The sequence below is a fragment of the Kogia breviceps genome, chromosome 2, assembly GCF_026419965.1.
Source record: "Kogia breviceps isolate mKogBre1 chromosome 2, mKogBre1 haplotype 1, whole genome shotgun sequence".
NCBI classification, from domain to species: domain Eukaryota; kingdom Metazoa; phylum Chordata; class Mammalia; order Artiodactyla; family Physeteridae; genus Kogia; species Kogia breviceps.
Window position 1 is genome coordinate 164,038,353 of NC_081311.1, and position 19,361 is coordinate 164,057,713.

Below are 19,361 nucleotides of genomic sequence, written 5' to 3' on the forward strand. Positions count from 1 at the left end.
GCTCCGATACCACGTAAAGTTGCATAAGCACCGAATCACACTGCAGAAACTTCTCTGACTCAAAGTTCAGAGAAGCAAAAAGAATAACAAAGAACATTCAATCAAGGCCTGAGAATAAGATGCAAATAAATTCATCAGAAAGTAATGACCATAAAGCTTGTCATAAAGAGATCTTTAAAAATACATTGGCCACATTGTTTATGAATGAAAGTGGGTTATTTTCATGAATGCTCTTTGTTCACTTATTTACAGAAGGAAAGGCCTGTTTTTCTCTTCTTTAAGGAGCTATCCTACATAAATCTACAAGGAGCCCAGAGAACAGTGACTTTCTGGGGGAGTCTTTAGCAAATTTAATCTTCTCCAACTCTCCTCCCCCTCACTTTGATATTTTTTCCTTAGATGACTTCCCTTTCCACACACTATACACACTCAGACACACACACACAATTGCTATTTTAATGAACCACTGTTACTGAAGGGAGCATGTCTTAACCCCAGATAATGCTGTGACAGAAGAAAGCATACGTATGTGGCTCTTTGAGGCTGGGACAATGTTTCCCTTGTCATCGTCCCCAGGACACAGCATGGTCAATGGAAGGAAAGGCTACTTGAACAACAATGTCATTCCTAAGGCATTTTTGCCACAAAGTTTGTATTCGCATAAATGAAGGGAAAATCATTACCAGGAAACAGACTTTGTGTTTATTGAGTTAAATGTGTTTTTTTCTGAAATTTTACATAAGTATTGGGACCAGTTGATCTTTATCCCTCAAACGAGTTCAAATCTGAAAGAAAATCAGAAATTCACGGTTCTTTGGCTAAATCTCCCCAAATAACCCAGATTTGAAAGAAAAACATCACTGAAAATATTAACATACCACAGGTGAAGCTGGTTTGTACCTAATATTTTATTTCTGCTTAACTGACGCTGAGCATTTAAAATCTCTGGCTTTGGGTAGCCATGGCCTGCTTGGGAACTGTAGAATCTGGTGAAAGCCTTCTGAATCCTAGTACACAGCTCTTTCCAGGAAACTGAGCTGCTTCTTTTTTTTTCAAAAAAAAATTTTTTTTAATGTGGACCCTTTTTAAAGTCTTTACTGAATTTGTTACAATATTGCTTCTGCTTTATGTTTTGGGTTTCACGTGGCCATGAGCCATGTGAGATCTTAGCTCCCCGACCAGGGATCGAACCCGTGTCCCCTGCATTGGCAGGCGGACTCTCAACCACTGCACCACCAGGGAAGCCCCCAAACTGCTTCTTTTGATTTGCAACCTCCCAGTCAAAAAGGTCCTTTGGCTTGAAGCAGATTCCTTTCTCTTCTGAGACAACCCACTGTTCTTGCTATTTGTCAGCATGTCCCCTCCTCTGTCCACCTTCAGTCTTGTCCTCAGCCCGAGCCCTCATCTTTTCTTCTCTGGACCTTTGCAAGAGGCTGCAAAGTGTTTCTAGCCTGGACCACCTCCAATCTGTCCAGACTGCTATGAGAGCTGGGAGGATTAGACACAACCTACCCTACACCCACTTATAATTCTTTAACAGCTTCCGAATGCCTCAGAATGCAATCTAACTCCTTAGCAAGACATTCGAGGTCTTCTGAAATGTGGTTCTTCCTATGTTTCCACCTCATTTCTTTCCACTCCCCCTAACATGTTAGATAACCCGGCCTTGGGAACCTGCTTTCAACATATTCACATGTTTGTGCCTTTGTAAATACTGTTCCCTCTTCCTGGAATGTCCTTCTTTGCTTCCCCTTCTATCTTTTTTATCTCACACAATTCTGTCCACCTGGCAAACTCCTATCCATCCTTCTTCTTGCTGAAATGTCACCTCTTCTGCAGAACCCAGAGATAGTCAGTGTTGCCCTATCCAAACCTCCATCATAACATATCTCATGATGCTGCAGTCACATTTGCTCTTGATCTTACCTCCACCACTGGACTGGGAGCCCAGAGGGCCACTGGAACCCACCACGCCCTCCCTGGACCATTTAAATTTTGGCTCATTCTCCACCAAGAATTTCAATTGTGTTGCACAAGCCCTGACAAATAAATTAGAATTCCTAATGTAACACTGCCCTCATATTTTGCCTTTCCTAAGGATTCAGTTATTGTTACCCCCAGTCTCTATAATAAGGCCAAACTATTTAAGCATTTAAGGCCCTCTTTAATTTGGTTCTCCTGCCTATTATGAAGTAATAAAAACATAGTTAGCATTTATTGATAGCTTACTATGTGCCAGGCACTGTTCAAAGAGCTTTTAACGTGGATTATCTTGTTGAATAACCTTAGCAGATGTATTTACATAACTCATACTCACACGGATCTTAACATATACCAGAGAGTCTTAATGGTGATTAAGTCCTTTAATCTTCGTAACAAACCTATGGTAGGTACTATGATTACCCCCATTTTTTCAAATGAGGAAATCAAAGCACAGACAGATTGACCAACAGGCTCAAGGTCACACAGCTCACAAGTGAGGTAGCCTGGACTAGAGCCCAGCTAGTGCCCAAGAAAGCCTGGGTCCCCCGCACTGATATAACAGTGCCTCTGGGCAGAGCATGGCACTGTCACAGGCCTGCCAGGCCAAGCTCCGCCCGGAGCTGGGTCTGTTCCTGCTTGCCTCCCTGCTTGGGATGTCTGTCACTCTCTGCTCTACTCACATAATTCTCATCCTTCAAAGCCTACCTAAAACTCACCTTTTCCTTGAAAACTGTGGCCACCTTTGAGCTCTATCCTTCCTGTCTACACTCTGTGGCATATACTGTCTACACCAAACACTTTGCCATTAAAGTCCTGTTCCATTTGGAACTTTATTAAATACTATCTTGCATGGTTCTTTGTCTTAAGTGGGCCTTGGGCCTCCAACAAAATTATGAGCTCCTGGAAGGTACCAACCAGTTAACTTACTTCTGAAATTTCCCACAGCACCTAACATTGCAACAGACTCATATAGATGTACTATATATTCTCGTTGAATTAAAGTACAAAATGAAGTCAGGTCCCCCCTTCCCAATGTAGCAGATTTACTCAATTGCACCGTGTAAGTGTATCATGAATATGGGTCATTAATACATGCAAAACAGCACCCTGAATAAATTCTGAGTTTGCCCAATTATGCTTTATTTTTCCTGCTTAACTAACACTGCACGTGGGGGAAAAAAAAGAATATTAAAAAGCAGAGTTAGGAATAAAGTTCAAGTTTCCTTAATTAAAACCACTGAAATAGGCCTCTTTCTGATACAGCTGAAAAATAAAACTGGTTCTTCCTTGCAACTGTCATAAAAAGTCACTTAATTCAGTTCAAATTTAATCTGTGTTTAGCATAATGGTGCAGATCTGCCTTAACCTGGATAAATGGGAACTATCTACGGCATGGCAGAATCCCTTTGGCAGTATTCCCACATGTGGAAATTATTCCACCATATTTTTGCAGTAACCTACTTGGCTGTGTCAGCTCCACTGGTTATTAAGGTGTTAATCAAAAGTTCATGACCGTATCTTGCAGCCACATGGAGAGGAGTGTTGCCATCCTTATCCACACAGTCGATTTCACCTCCTGAAAAAGACATTTTAATAACAGAATTACATAAGGATTCAGGTTGATTCAGATACCACATTTCACGCTAGTCACTCACGTTGACCAAATGTTGGTTTCATTTCTACTCTGTGCATCTCTGCTCTCAGGGACAAGAATGCTTTTTAAGGGGACAAGTTACCATCTGAGGTAGTAGTATTATCAAATCTTCATGGAGGGAAGTCTATTAGAAATGCTTTTAGCTAGAAACAATAAATGCTGGAAAGGGTGTGGTGAAAAGGGAACCCTCTCCTACACTGTTGGTGGGAATGTAAATTGATACAACCACTCTGAAAAATAGTACACAGGTTCCTTAAAAAACTAAAAATAGAACTACCATATGACCCGGCAATCCCACTACTGGGCATATACCCTGAGAAAACCATAATTCAAAAAAAGACATGCACCACAATGTTCATTGCAGCACTATTTACAATAGCCAGGACATGGAACCAACCTAAATGTCCATCGACAGATGAATGGATAAAGAAGATGTGGCACATATAGACAATGGAATATTATTCAGGCATAAGAAACGAAACTGAGTTATTTGTAGTGAGGTGGATGGACCTAGAGTCTGTCATACAGAGTGAAGTAAGTCAGAAAGAGAAAAACAAATAATGTATGGTAACACATATATATGGAATCTAAAAAAAAAAAAAAGGTACTGATGAACCTAGTTGCAGGGCAGGAATAAAGAGGTAGACATAGAGAATGGACTTGATGACATGGGGTGGGAGGGCTAAGTGAGAGTAGCACCAACACATATACACTACCAAGTGTAAAATCAATAGCTAGTGGGAAGCAGCCCCATAGCACAGGGAAATCAGCTTCGTGCTTTGTGACCACCTAGAGGGGTGGGATAGGGAGGGTGGGAGGGAGGGAGATGCAAGAGGGAGGGGATATGGGGACATGTGTATGTATATGGCTGATTTGCTTTGTTGTGCAACAGAAACTAACACGGTATTGTGAAGCTATTGTACTCTAATAAAGATCTATTTTAAAAAAAAGATACATGCAACAACAACAACAAAAAGAAATGCTTTTAAAAAACCTTTCCACATTGTCTTATTTAAGGTTCTAAAATCTTACAACTAGATTCCCTCTCTGAATAAATAATGTAATCAAATTCCACAAAATGTAACTCTGAAGACACATTCAATTTTAGTTTTACTTGCATAATTAAAGACCTATGTAAATAAACCTTATGCTAAAGCATAAGAACCAGAAGGAATAGAGTGTTCAGGAAAAGATTTTATGTAGTTTGATTATCTAAATGATGATGAGTAAAATGAGTAAAAGCATCAACCATAAACTGAAAAATATATATTTATTAAAACTGTAACATTAACCATCACTTTAGTAACACAGTAAACATGTTATTTTATTTTGCCTTCTTTTTCCCCTAATTTTTATTTTACTACATTTCTTTCTTTCCCTCACCTTTTCATATATATATGAAAAGTTATACATAATATATAATATGAAAGATAGTCTATTCATTCACTTGAAGAACCATTTAGAAATAAGTCAGACATCATGACATTTCACCACTAAGAACAAAGACAGTCTCCCACATAACCATAATTTCATCATCATATCCAAGAAATATAACATTGATATCATAATTTTACATAATATAAGTACATATTCCAATTTCTCCAATTGTTCCCCCAAATGTGCTTTAAAACTGTTTTTTTTAAATCCAGGATCCAATCAAAGATTCTGATAGCATTTTGTGGTCATGTCTCTTCAGTTTCCTTTCATCTAAAACAATCCTCCTGCCTTTTATGTATTTATATATATATCTCCCATGTCATTGATATTTTTGGGGACCACGCCAGGAGTCATGTAGGATATACTGCATTCTGGAATTGTCTGATTATTTCCTCATTACTAGATTCAGGCTAAACATTTTGGCAAGAATACCCCAGAGTTGAATTGCACTTCCCATCACATCTCCACAGCACACACATAAGGTCAAGTTATTCCATTATTGGGTGATGCAACTTTTGATTACTTGTAATAGGTACAGAGCGTCAGTTTGGGAACATGAAAAAATAAGTTCTGGAGATGGGTAGTGGTGATGGCTGTACAACAATGTGAATGTACTTATTAGTGCCATTTAAACATAGTTTAAATGGTAAATTTTATGTACCACAACTTTTTAAAAGAGGCTTTATTATCAGTAAGAAAATATCAGTAAGCTGATATTTTAAAACTAAAATACATAATTTTAAGCTACTAATACTATAATGTTTAGTTCGTATATCTAAACTACACATACACATTTATATCTTCCAGAATAAGAAATACAAGAGATGCTGACCAGCACTCTCCACTGTACAAATGTCTTTTCCCCTTTTGTAATTCACAAGGAATTTGTGGGTGATACTTCCAGACTGTGCAAATACTCTATTTCCCAACAAAGTTTCCCATAATGATTTTAGCATATACAGGGAGTACTTCGTTCAAGAGTTATCTGAATTCTTTATTCTGTGTGCTTATATTATCAATCTGATACATAGGTTCATTTGATTTTGTTTTCAAAATGTTTACCAGCTTTTTTTTTTACCAGCTTTGATTTAATTTTATTTTATTAATATGTAACACACGTTTCAAAAGTCAAAAATTCTACACTTTTAACAAGTCGTACTCTCATTTCTATCCCTTTCACTTCACCCTCAACCACATCCTATAGTAATTAATCATTTTCATTAGTTTTGGTTTATGCTTTCTGTCTTTCTCTTTGCAAAAATAAGCACATAGAATCTTTTATACCATGCTTTTTTTTTTTTCCCCCACTTAACAACATATTCTCGAATTCACTCCTAGAGATCCCTTCTTGGAAATACTCCTCATTTTTGTACAGTTTAATTATTTTTCATTGCATGGATGTATTCGTTAAGTACACCAGTCCGGTATGGATGAGCGTTTAGGTGGTAAAAATCATTTTGCTAATATCAGGAATGTTGTAGTGAATAACCTCATTTTGCAAGTGTTTTGTATGTGTTGGGTCTATCTTCAGAATAAATTCCTAGAAAGGGGATTTCTAGGTTAAAGAAATGGGTATGTGGTTATGTTCGATTTTGCCATGTTTCCCTCTTTAGGTGCTGTGCAATTTTGCACTCACACAATCAATGCATGAGAGTGCCTTTTCTCCCCAGCCTTGTCAAGCTTTTGAATATATACCATGTAATGAGTGAGAACTGGTATCTCACTGTAGTCTTTTTGTTTCTCTTGTTAAGGAAGTTGAGAATCTTTTAATATATTAAAGGGCCATCTGTTTACCTTTTTCTAGGATCCATTTTTTCATGACTTTTGCCCATTTCTCTAAAAGTGTGTGCGTGTGTGTATGTGAGAGATCTTTTATTCCTTAATTTTTAAAGGTTCTTAAAATATTTGGGAGATTGCCCCTTTATCAGTAATACATGTTGCAAATATTTTTGGCCTAGATTTTGATTTGTCTTTGGTGTTCTACCCTGAAAAAAAATTTTTTGTAATTTATGTCTTTTATTGTATTTAGATTTTGCATTGTAGTTAAAAAGGCTTTCCCCACATCCTAGCAATAAGGAAACTGACATATGTGAAAATATTTGCTACATGCGTTAGTGATAATTGGGTAAGCTTCCAAGTAGTTTAAGAGTCCTTGAAAATCATGAAATAAGGAGAAATCAAGGAGAGGAAGGAATGGGGAGTGACTGCTAACTGGGATAAAGATTTTGGAGAGGCGTGATGAAAATGTTCTGGAATTACATAATGGTGATGGTTGTAAAGCCTTGTGAAAATACTGAAATCCACTGAACTGTACACTTTAAAATGGTGACTTTTATAGTATATGAATTATATCCCAGTCAAAAAGGGTGGGCCTGAAGAAAGCAGGAAAAGGGAAGGGAGTAAAGGACAGGGAAGCACACCAAGGAGAAAAATCATAGTGTGTACTTCTTGCTTATGTAAGCCCACACGCACTTATGCTTTTAATAAAAGAAAGCACCTAGGATACTGGGGCACCGAATATAAATTATTCTAAGGTTTTATTTCCTGACTATCCTGTTCATAAACAAATCTCTGCATCATTATGGAAGGCAGTAAGTTATTGAATTGTCAGCTCATGCTCTTAGATATCAGGTATTTTAGAATAGGTCAAATCTTAAGCTTTACTCTCATCATCAATTATATTGAACTAAAGTAAGCTGATATTTTAAAAGTAAAATACATAATTTTAAGATACTAATACTATAACGTTTAGTTTGTATATCTAAACTACAAATATACATTTATATATTCCAGAATAAGAAATACAAAATCCTGAGAAATGTAAATATTATATAAATGGCTTAGATCAATCTAAAAAGATATTAAGCATTTACTTTAAATAATATTTATTACTGAGAAAGTAAGTTTCTCACTGTAGAAAATTTAGAAGATGCAGTAAAATACAAAGAAGAAAACAGAAGTCATCTATAAATTCACTGATTATCCGAGATAATCAGTATTAATATTCTGGATATTTTCTTCCAGTTGTTTGTATGTGTGTGTGCATTTGTGTATGAAGACATTTCCCATGGTTGAGATCACAGGGTAGAAAGAGTTTTGTATCCCGATCTCCCCCTTAATATTACATCACAAACACTTTCCATGTCATTAATTAGTTTCATTAATGCAACTGTAAATGACTACATCATATCAGTATTAAGAGAATTCACTCAACAAGTCCCCAATTACTAGGCATTTAGGCTATGCCCAAATTTTGCCATTAGGAAAAACACAGGAATGAACATAATTATACATAATCTTTATCCACACTTCAGATGATCTCCTTCAGCAATATTTTTACAAGTAGAACTACTAGATCACAAGTATGAATGTTTTTAAGGCTCTTGATGGACACTGGCAAATTGCTTTTGAGAAAGGCTGTGCCCATTTGCACACCCATCAGAGGTATACTTGAGCCCCAGAAGGAAGCCATTGAGAGTCTTTTCAGATCTGAGGAAAGAGCATTAACTTCCAGGCCAAGACACTATTTCTTATAATATGACCATTATAAAAGCTTCATGATAATATCTGTCTGGTCCTTCATTCTAATGAATCCTAACTATGACCACCAACTCCCTAAGATTTATTTCCAACAAACAATATATTTTCTAGCCAGGTGTACTGGTACAACAGAGTTAATGAACAAGAATCTCTCCTAAAAAGTGAAATAATTACAAATACGTGTGAGCTTTGTAGAAGGGGAAGATGTTAAGGAAAAAACCCAACAAACTCCAATTAGTACATATGTTTACACAGGATTTAAGATGCTTCACTCTGCAGCCAAGACTTTGGCATGTAGAGTTTAGCTGCTGCCAATAAATTTGCACGTTTGGAGTTTGCAACTTAATAGCTGTTTACAAAAAGGTAATCCCTTTCTAACTTTGTGACAGAGAAATATAAATGGCAACTTGAATACAAATGCTGATCTTTCCTCATATCTTTGTGTCTGTGGGACAGTAGTGATTTTTAAAATCAGTTGTTCAAATAAATGGACTACAATCATTTCTGTAAAAGTAATAATTATGGATCTTTATATATACGTTCTTAAATACATAGAAAAATCTGGAAGTTTCACCAAACTGTCAATAGAAATTCTTGGGATGGGGTTAGGAAGACACATTGATGGGAGTCATGGGGGATTCTCTTTAATAATTTTTTTTTTTTTTTTTTTTTTGCAGTACGGGGGCCTCTCACTGTTGTGGCCTCTCCCGTTGCGGAGCACAGGCTCCGGACGCACAGGCTCAGCGGCCATGGCTCACGGGCCCAGCCGCTCCGCGGGATGTGGGATCTTCCCGGACCGGGGCACGAACCCGTGTCCCCTGCATCGGCAGGCGGACGCTCAACCACCGCGCCACCAGGGAAGGCCTAATAAGTTAATTTTATTCTACAGTGAGCATGTACTAATTTTATAATCAAGAAGAATTAAAATAAAATTATTGAAAACTTCTAGGGACTCAAGAAATAGTTCACAGTAATCTAAATTTAGAAGTATCCAATTTAGATCATTTTTATGCCTTGGGGACAGGCAGCCACCTGGTCTCCATGGATACCTCAGAGCAATCCAGGGTACATGTATCCATGTGAGAGCTGCCCACAGTGGTCTGCCTGAAAGGTCCACCCACGGAGCTGATCCAGGGAAATGTGGGAGACAGATCCCCAGACTTCAAAGAAGTCTTTGTCCTGGACAAACACTACATTGCTCATGTCCTTCCCAGCCAAGAGTAGGGGCTCCATGTTTACCAGCCTCAAATATGCCAAAAATTGGACAGGAAAAGAGAAGAGTGAAAAATACTGGAAATGGGCTTCCTTGGTGGCGCAGTGGTTGAGAGTCCGCCTGCCGATGCAGGGGACACGGGTTCGTGCCCCGGTCCGGGAGGATCCCACATGCCGCGGAGCGGCTGGGCCCGTGAGCCGTGGCCGCTGAGCCTGCGCATCCGGACTGGAAAGGATGGAATAGAGGGTCTGAGCTGATAAAGTTTCTTGTTGTTACTGTCATTTCATAAGTCAATTTAAAACTGTAAAAATATGGGTAATTATCTTTGTCATTTAAGATATACTGCTAGAAAACATCATAACTTAGTAGAAAAATAAGAGACTATTTTTTGTTATTCAGAAATATGTTTTATATTAAAGTAGGACCTCTAGATGAATGAATTTCTATCTTATAGTCACTCCCCAAGCCTTTCCATTTTCATTTGCTTGGAATGCAAATTAAATATCTTTAAAAAAAAATTTATTGGAGTATAGTTGATTTACTATATTGTGTTAGTTTCAGGTGTACAGCAAAATGAATCAGTTCTACATATACATATACCCACCCTTTTCTAGATTCTTTTCTCATATAAGCCATTACAGAGTACTGAGTAGAGTTCCCTGTGCTATACAGCAGGTCCTTATTAGTTATCTTTTTTTTTAGCAAGTTAAATATCTTTACTATTCATTTGAAGGTTGCAAGTTAAATGTTGGTTATCAATCATTGATTATTAGCGAGGAAAATAAATATCCATGAGTTTAGACATACGCAGAGCACGTCAGAAGGGATGATTTATGCAGCATTATCTAGGCATTCATCTGAAATTAGTTTTTCATTGCACAAACAAGAATAGTTATCTTATTAAGTTACCTCAGAAAGTCTGTAAGCCCAAAGGTCAAAAACCTCACAATGAATCATCCTATCACTTCACTCTTCCTTTTCAAACTTTTATTTTTAAAGCTTCTGTGAAAAAAAACATCATTTTGAACTTTTGTAACCTGCTGGACAGCATCTGAGGCAGCTGTCTGTGCAAAAGTCCAGATCAAATGCCTTCTGATATCAGATTGTGTCTTCGTTTACTTCTTTCCCTCTCTGTCTCTGACAACACAGCTTCAGACAACAAACAACGTGATTGAACCACAGAGGTAGTCTTTGCTTATTAACTTAAAAAAGAAGAGAGTCTTTTGGGTTTTTTTCTTAAACGATCACCTTACCAAACCTGAATGCTTCTGGAAAAAAAATGTTATTATAAAGAATAACCCTGACTAGAGAGCAGTCAGAGAAGCAGAGAAATGCTGCACAAAGTCCAAACATCAGAGCCATTTAACAAAACAAATAAACATCAAGAATGTTCCTCAGCAGGTCTTAAGAGCCAAGTGATGTCCCCATGGGGGACAGGCATTCCAGGTCCTGTCCTGTGGTTACCCACTCTGGAGGACAGACACCAGGCCCTGGGGGTGTGAGCCTCCGGCCTTTTCCCAGAAAGAAACCAACAAACAGGAGGAAAGAAAAGAGCTTCCTATTCTTGTCCCTAAGGGCATTTTTTTTTTTTTTTAATGTCAAATGGAAGAACTCAAAGTTCTCACATCTGCAATGAATGCAAAGAACTGTCAGCTGAGAGAAGAGAATGCCAAATCATCCTTTTACAGGGATAAATAACTCTCTGCCAAATGCAAGCGACTCTTAGAGTAAATAGAATTCAAGTTAAAAAACATTTTAACCTGTCATTGTTCATACAGAGAAGAGTGGTTGAGAGTTCAGTCTCCAGTGTTAGACTTCCTGGGTTCTAATCTCTGTTCCTCAACATACATGCCATGTATCCCAGCAGAAGTGACAACCTCTCTGCCTCAGTTTCCCTATCTTTGAAATGGAGATAATAATAGCACCTCTTTCTCATGGGGTGGTTGGAAGGATTTATGTGGCGTGCTTAGCCAAGTGCCTGGCACAATGTGAAGAACACTCAACCAATGTTAGCTTTATCGTTATATGTAAGTTATGTATTATAGCCACTATATCCTCAGTATTACAGGACCCAGGATCCCACTCAACCCACAAGCAAGATGCCAGGCCAGCCAAGAATGAGATAGGCTCTGAGACAAGCTCCTTGATCACAGAGGACAAGACATAAGGTCTCTTTCAGGGGTTGTCCCAACTCAAAAGTCTAGCAAGAAAGTCCAGAGAGGGCATGGAAGTCTTCAAGATGGTTTTTAGAGAGGTCAAAGCAGCCAGCAGCACCCCCAAGACTGTTGTAAGCACACTCGCATGACACAGGTCTGGCCCGCAGGGATGGACCTGTAGGAAGGCAGTGCTTACAAGGTGAAAAACTGCTTTCTCTGATCTGGTCACTAGTGCTTGAAATTTCTCTAACAGTGAACAATGTTTTTTTAATGCCACAGAGCTAAGCCCTGGTGATTACGTTCACATTAAATTTTTTAAAATGGATACCAAATAGCTCCCTAGTTTTGTTTATTTTTAAGGCAGTGGACACTGTTTCTGAAAAACAGTTGAGAAGTACAGTGGGATGAGGAAAGTGTGCAGAGGAGAGATGCAAGGGTCCCTCCCCACCTCCCCTTTACTTCAAGCAAAACAAAACAATTAAAGTGGCCTCTCAATAAAGTAAATGACAAAGGCATATCACATATTTCAAACTAGAATTAATGAGTGTTGTGCAGTTCATTTTTCTCGTGTTTTTTTTTTTTTTTTTTGTGGTACGCGGGCCTCTCACTGTTGTGGCCTCTCCCATTGCGGAGTGCAGGCTCCGGACGCACAGGCTCAGTGGCCATGGCTCACGGGCCCAGCCGCTCTGCGGCATGTGGGATCTTCCCGGACCGGGGCACGAACCCGTGTCCCCTGCATCGGCAGGCGGATTCTCAACCACTGCGCCACCAGGGAAGCCCCAGTTCATTTTCATTTACCTGCATTTGCTCACTGGAAATTTGTTGGGATTTCTTTTCTTCTATAGTTTCACTGAAATGCTTATAAATTTCCTGTGCTTTGCTGCAGATATTTTGCTTCCTCAGCATAATTTCCCTGGCTGGTCTTCCATCCAAATGTCAAATGACTTTTTAGTTTTATGACTTCAGTGCCTAAGACATAACTTAGTACCACTAACAATTCAAGTGTATGTCATCCAGTGTTCTTACAGATGAGAAAAAGATAAGTCTAAAAAAATTGACTAATGCCAGAATTTTGAGAACTAGAAATGCGGGTCAACTAAAGATAGTTTAGGAACCGCTGGATTCACCTGGAATGTCAGCATAAAATCTGAACTAAACCTGTTTTTTTAAAATTGTCTTTAAGATTTGCTAAAATAATAGAAGTTGTGTTGTCAAAGTCAAAAGTCAATCCACTCACAGATTCTGGCCATTGACCGTCTAATAGTAACGTGAACCATGTTGTGAAGTGACACTCCCTAGTCCTTTGGTTGCAGAGACAACCCAATGGTTCAAACACACCTTTATTGTAAGCCTGGGAAATCACTAGATTATGTGATTTTCCAAGGTCTCTATCAAGCCTGTGATTTTATGATCCTTTATATCATGTACGTACCTGCTTTTCCTCTGAGTCACTCATTTTTTCTTACCTTTGCCCAAGTAGCTTAACAAGTTTTAACTTATGGAACTATGGCAAATTCAAAAATTTAAAAACAATTCAGATTTGCTGCTAGAAAATGTCTGATACTTATTTTTATTAGTTTCAGAGTGAAAAATGCAGGATCTTGAGCCTATACAAGTAGATCGTTTCCAGTTTCAAAACTCACATGTTCTTTGACTGACTGGGAACTGACTGTGAAACTTAGTGGCTCTATGTCCTCACTCTTAGGCTGAATTGGTGATGACGTGTCTAAGAGCTTTTAGCAAAGTTCATCAAAGGACAGTATAAATCCAAGCTTAATAAACTCTAAAACAGAGCATCATATTTCACATTCAAATGACTGACGACCAAACTCAGTCACACCAGGAAACTGTTCCAGTAATGACACTGCAGAAGACTCTCACATACCATTCTGAATGAGGGTTTGTGACCGTGTGAACCTTCCGTGGACAGCTGTCATGTGCAGAGGACTTTTACCATCTTTACTCTAAAAAATGAGAGAGAGAGAAACAATGGGCCAGTGACATCAATCTGAAACATTCCTATGGACATTGCCAGCAACGCTCAATAAAGTGTATGTGATATCGCAAGTTATTGCCTAACTTCACATTTTTTTTACTGACGTATTTACAATGTTGTGTTAGTTTCAGGTGCTCAGCAAAGTGATTCAATTATACATATATATATTCTTTTCCAGATTCATTTCCATTATAGGTTATTGCAAGATACTGAATATAGTTCCCTGTGCTATACAGTAGGTCCTTGTTACTTATCTATAACATCACATTTTAAAGAAGCTTCGAGACGTGGAAATTATTCTAGAGGAGAAGTGCAAAATTTTTAGTCACATGGACAATTTTTAAACTACCCTGGTTTAAACTGAGGAAATCATCCAAAACATTTTTTCATCTCCTGTGATCTACTGGTGAAGGTTTCCTTCAAGGAGTTTTATTTTTCAACTTTAAAAAAAAATTGAAGTATAGTTAATTTACAATGTTGTGTTAGTTTCTGGTGTATAGCAAAGTGACTCAGTTATACATATATAGTATATATTATTTTTCATATTCTTTTCCATTATACGGTATAATAGATAGTATATGTATAGTTTATTACAGTGTTTTTTTCACCTTCTGTCTATAGTACATGAGAAAAAGACAAATGATGTATTAACTTGTTTGGCCCTGTTTGACGTGAAGATGACTAAACTGCTATAAATCACTGCAACTCTCAAAATTGACCTGAAATCCTCCACCATTCTCTACATTCTAATTCCACAGAGAAACACCACTTTCAATTATTCCAAAAGAGAAATATTTGCTTCACTTAACTCATTAGAAATCATAGGATTAAGATATGCAAATTGCCATGTTAATGATTACCTGGAAATATGTGCTGAATTTATACATCTCTTTATTATTCAATATATAAATGATGGCATTCTCTCTCACAGATTAAGCCAAAAGATGAAAACTGTACAGAATCCATACATTAGTCATCATTACACCAAATACCAAAGTCCTACACATTTGATTAAGAAATAATCATTTACAGAATTTCTTCTAAAAATAGTGATACCCAAACGAAAATATTACTGTTATTTTAGACCCAAAGTATCCCCAACTGAGAATATATATATTATGTATTCTTTCATTCAGATATTATTTTAAAAAGAAAAGAAAATAAAGAAATTTATGTAACTATTCTTTTTCTAAGTCTCAGAAGAAACGTGTTCCTAAGCCTGAGGTTAAAATATGAGATTTCAAAAACACAAGTTCATTTTTGTGATGAAATTCAAATACGTGTGCTTTAAAATGATTCTTTTAAAAACTCTACAATGGAAAACAAATAATCACTTAAATATTTCTCAGAGTGAACCACAGACTACCTGCATCTGAATCACCCAGGATTCTTGTTAGAAATGTGAATTCTGTGCCCTAACCCAGACCTAAACTGAATCAGAATTGATGTCATTTCTAACTTTCACAAAACACTAAAGTTGAGGAGCCACTGGAATAGCTTATAAAACCACAAGGTTTAACAGAAGAATATTTATTATATCCTATTAGTCTATTCCTTAGACTTAAGAAAGGAACTATGCACAATCTGTGCCAAGGGAAGAGTTAGTCAGAGTGGTAACTGCATGTTGAGTGAAGTAAATAATCATTATAGTGAAAGGTTGTCAAGTTGATGGGGAAAAAAATAGAAAAAATAGGATTTTTTTCTCCATCTTAATCTTGTATGATTATAACCTGAATTAGAAAAGATTGAGAAAGGAAAGGAAGATGGAAGTAAGCTTGAAGCTTTACTGAAATTATATCTTTAGGGAAAAGGATCATTAGTCAAGAAAATGAGGATATGATGCCATCACCAATCATAAGACATATGATGGAGAAGAGCTCCTAAAAGCTTTCTGATTCCAGAGCCTGGGTCTTAGCTGGGTTAAATGCAGACAATTCAAAAGACTAAAAAGTCGGGGAACCACTTAGGAATAAGGAGTTAAGACATACTCCTTCTCAAAAAAAAAAAAAAAAAAAAAAAAAAAAAAGACATACTCCTTCCAACAAAAAAGTGATGACGGTCCAAGGCTCTTAAGGAGAGAGAAAACAGAAATTGCAGAGCTGACATTCATTTGTCCCTAGATGGTGCTATTTCTTTAAATTTTGCTCCAGTATTTTCTCTTAAATTTAAGATTAGCATTTAGTTAAATATATATAAAGCCGTAAATATTTCAGTGTTTAGATAATATCTGTGTGTGTCTGTGTGTGTGTGTGTGTGTTATGCGGGCCTCTCGTTGTTGTGGCCTCTCCCGTTGCGGAGCACAGCCTCCAGACACACAGGCTCAGCGGCCATGGCTCACAGGCCCAGCCGCTCCGTGGCATGTGGGATCTTCCCGGACCGGGGCATGAACCCGTGTCCCCTGCATTGGCAGGCGGATTCTCAACCACTGCGCCACCAGGGAAGCCCTAGATAATATCTTTATAAACATTTAACCAAGCACTTTTCCATGCCTAGAAAAGAGCTTAAAGGCAACTAAGTTGCAGACAGAGAGCCAAAGCAGATGTCACCAGTTTCTACAGTATATAGTTTACAAAGCTGGTCCCATTTCAAGGACAGCAAACGCCATACCCTTTTCCTCCCTTGGAGTGCTTGTGCTTTTGGTAAAGGGACAGAGATGACCAAAGTTAGGTTAAATGAAAAGGATGGCAATATGGTCAATGGTGATGCTTGCTTCAGATCTACCCTTGCAGATCTTTGCCTGAGTTCACATACCACTGAAGACAGACCTTAGCTGACTTTTTTTTCTCACTGGGATACGGTGGCAGGAAGTCGGGAATTGGAGACAGGAAGCATTAAGAGCACCACAGCAGTCATTTTGGGGCAGCTTTGTTTATATGGTATAGGTGTAAAGGGAACTCATTTCAAAAAGCCATTGAAAACCAATGAAGGTCAAAAGACTAGTATTTTTTATTTAGCCTTTACAAGTTAGAACTCAGAATATTCAGATTGAGACTGAGGGTCCTACTGAGTTTTATTATCTGCCTGAGAAATTTTTCACATGGGGGTGGGGTCGGGTGGCGGGAACTTGCCATTCCTGCTGCTGGCCCTAGAACTTCAGATACCAAACATTCCCTGAATGCTCAAAGGAGAAGAAATGATCAGTTCTCCCACTTATTCAAAGCTTTGCTTTTAGAAAAACTTCTTCATTTCTAGCCTCCTTCCAATTTCTAAGTGCATTTTCCCAGAGCAGATTTAGGGCTTGGAAAAGTTTGTTACCTTGAGAACTTGCTTAATAGCTCTCCTATTGACTTATGGTTCAGCCGTAAGTCATGAAAGAAAACCAATGAGGACTAAGAATATTTTATGACAAATATTAGTATTCTTTCAGGGAAGAATTCACCATCATCCAAGGAAGATTAATCCTTGAATTAATGAAGCGTTTCCATTCTCAGAAATCCATTCATTCTTTTCTTCCACTTCTAATGCCTTCTTTCCTCCTCCTCCCATAAACCTTCTCTAAACTTAAATACATAGTTACTCCCCAGGAAGCTGAAGGCACTGTGTTCTCTGTGGAACAGTGCCCCCTGGCGCCACAAAGCTCAGTGGCCCTGGTGGAGGGCAATAAAGTCTCTATAAAATAAATATAGTCAGAAACCCCAAAGGGCTTCCTAATTCAATGGAAGAGCAATCTAATACCCTGGTGTGCAAAAAGCCATATACAGTCTAATTTTTTAAATGCTTCTAAAGGCTGCAGATGGTACGTGGTTGGCTCAGACATTTACCCCCCTCCTTTCCTCACTTCCTCTCTTAAGATCCAAGGGCCATGTCGCTATTACTGCTTACTCTTGCCTATTCCAGTTTCATCTTCAACCTCTGCAATGCAATTATAGAATATAACTTGGTCCTGGTACATACAAAGAAGGGAGCTGGTCCACTTCAGTAAATGTGTGATGGGCTTCAGTTCCAATCTCTTAGGGTTAAGTGATCTAAGGGCCCGTGCACAGAAAAGAATTGAGACCATAGGCAGGCGGAATGTTAGGCAGGCAATGGTCATTTCTGAATCTATCTTTCTAAGTCATATCCAGCATGGCCACGTGTTTACTGTGTTCTTTAATGCTTAGTTTGAGTGCTTCCAAAAAGAGCCTTGAGATGCTACAAAAATTACAATGTGGTCTCTAATGGAGAAGGGAAATTATTTCATATTTCCTCATGCTCTTCCTATTTGCAAAAAGAAAAGTAAACTTTCAACAGATTATTGTATTAAGTATTGTGTCTCTATTATTTTATAATAATTAAACTTTGTGATATCACAAAGTTTATTCAAAATCAAGGACAGGGCCATGGTCAATCTAAGCAAAATGAGGGACTGTAAAATGCATGCAAGACACAGAGCCTTCTTCCTCTCTCCATCATCTTGCAATTTCTCATGAAGACATCACTTTTTGTGTTTTGCGAGGACAGAGGAAAACAAAGTGAACATGTGAGTAGGTACTGGCTACATTTCAATCTGCTATTTTCTTCTAACTTTGGAAAATCTAAACAAATATAAATTGTCTTGCAATCTACAAACACTTTCAAAATCCAAGGGCAATGTGGTACAGAGAGATAACAACCTCCGGTCAGACTGAATGGCTCCACGGAAATGTTAGATGATCCATGCATCCGAAGTTAACTAATAAAGATTCAAGAGAATTAGGATGTAGACAGAGTAGATGGGGAGACTAAGGGAGAAGGCTAGATTTGATTCAAAATCCCATTTACATGGATTAGATAATACATAAACCCAAGTCTCGGACTTTTTTTTAATGGTGCTTCTTATACTCTACTGATGATTAGCAGTCTTCAGGAAAAAATTAACTATTAAAATTAAGTAGCTATGCTTTCCATGTCCATTTTGTGGAGGAGAAGAGAAGGCTACCATAGACCAAGGCACCATACCTAGTTGAAGCCTCTTATCCAATCTGAACTGGCTGCTAGTCAGTTACCTGGGAGAAGTAGGTAGGTATGCCAGAAAGTGGCCTTCTAACCTCAGTATCGGGCACACTGAAAGCATCAGTTGGCATGTTTTACAGAGGAAATGGAGAGCATCAGATAACCCCGTGAATTAATTAAGGTTGGTAAAGAGAGATACTTTATCTAACTTCAATAATGTTCCTTCCTTTGGAGGATCCACAGGATATCCCTCAGACATCAGGATGGCAAGAAAAGTGTCACACGTCTTGAGGACATTGATGGTTGAGCCACCTGTTTGCCTCCTGTCCTCCACCACCCTCCTCTTAGACTTTAACCCCACATGCTGGCTCTTTCCCCACCTTGGTTTCTTTGTTGCTCTTAAAGACCTTCATCCTACCTCCACGTAGGACCTCGGATGGGGTCCCCTTACAAGATCTAGAACTCTGAAAT

The 19,361-nt window shown here is 38.2% G+C and overlaps 1 protein-coding gene across 7 annotated transcripts in view; it reads right to left on the bottom strand.

The window, feature by feature from the left end:
- Nucleotides 1–19,361, bottom strand: part of ANKRD44 (ankyrin repeat domain 44) — a 323,674-nt gene that overhangs the window by 102,030 nt on the left and 202,283 nt on the right. For all 7 annotated transcript variants that reach the window (XM_067026492.1, XM_067026494.1, XM_067026491.1 and 4 more), the window contains exons 9-10: nt 13,869–13,947; nt 3,445–3,559 (exon numbers count right to left, since the gene is read on the bottom strand). In XM_067026492.1, coding sequence (XP_066882593.1) covers nt 3,445–3,559; nt 13,869–13,947 — 194 coding nt within the window. The remainder of the gene's footprint in view (nt 1–3,444; nt 3,560–13,868; nt 13,948–19,361) is intronic.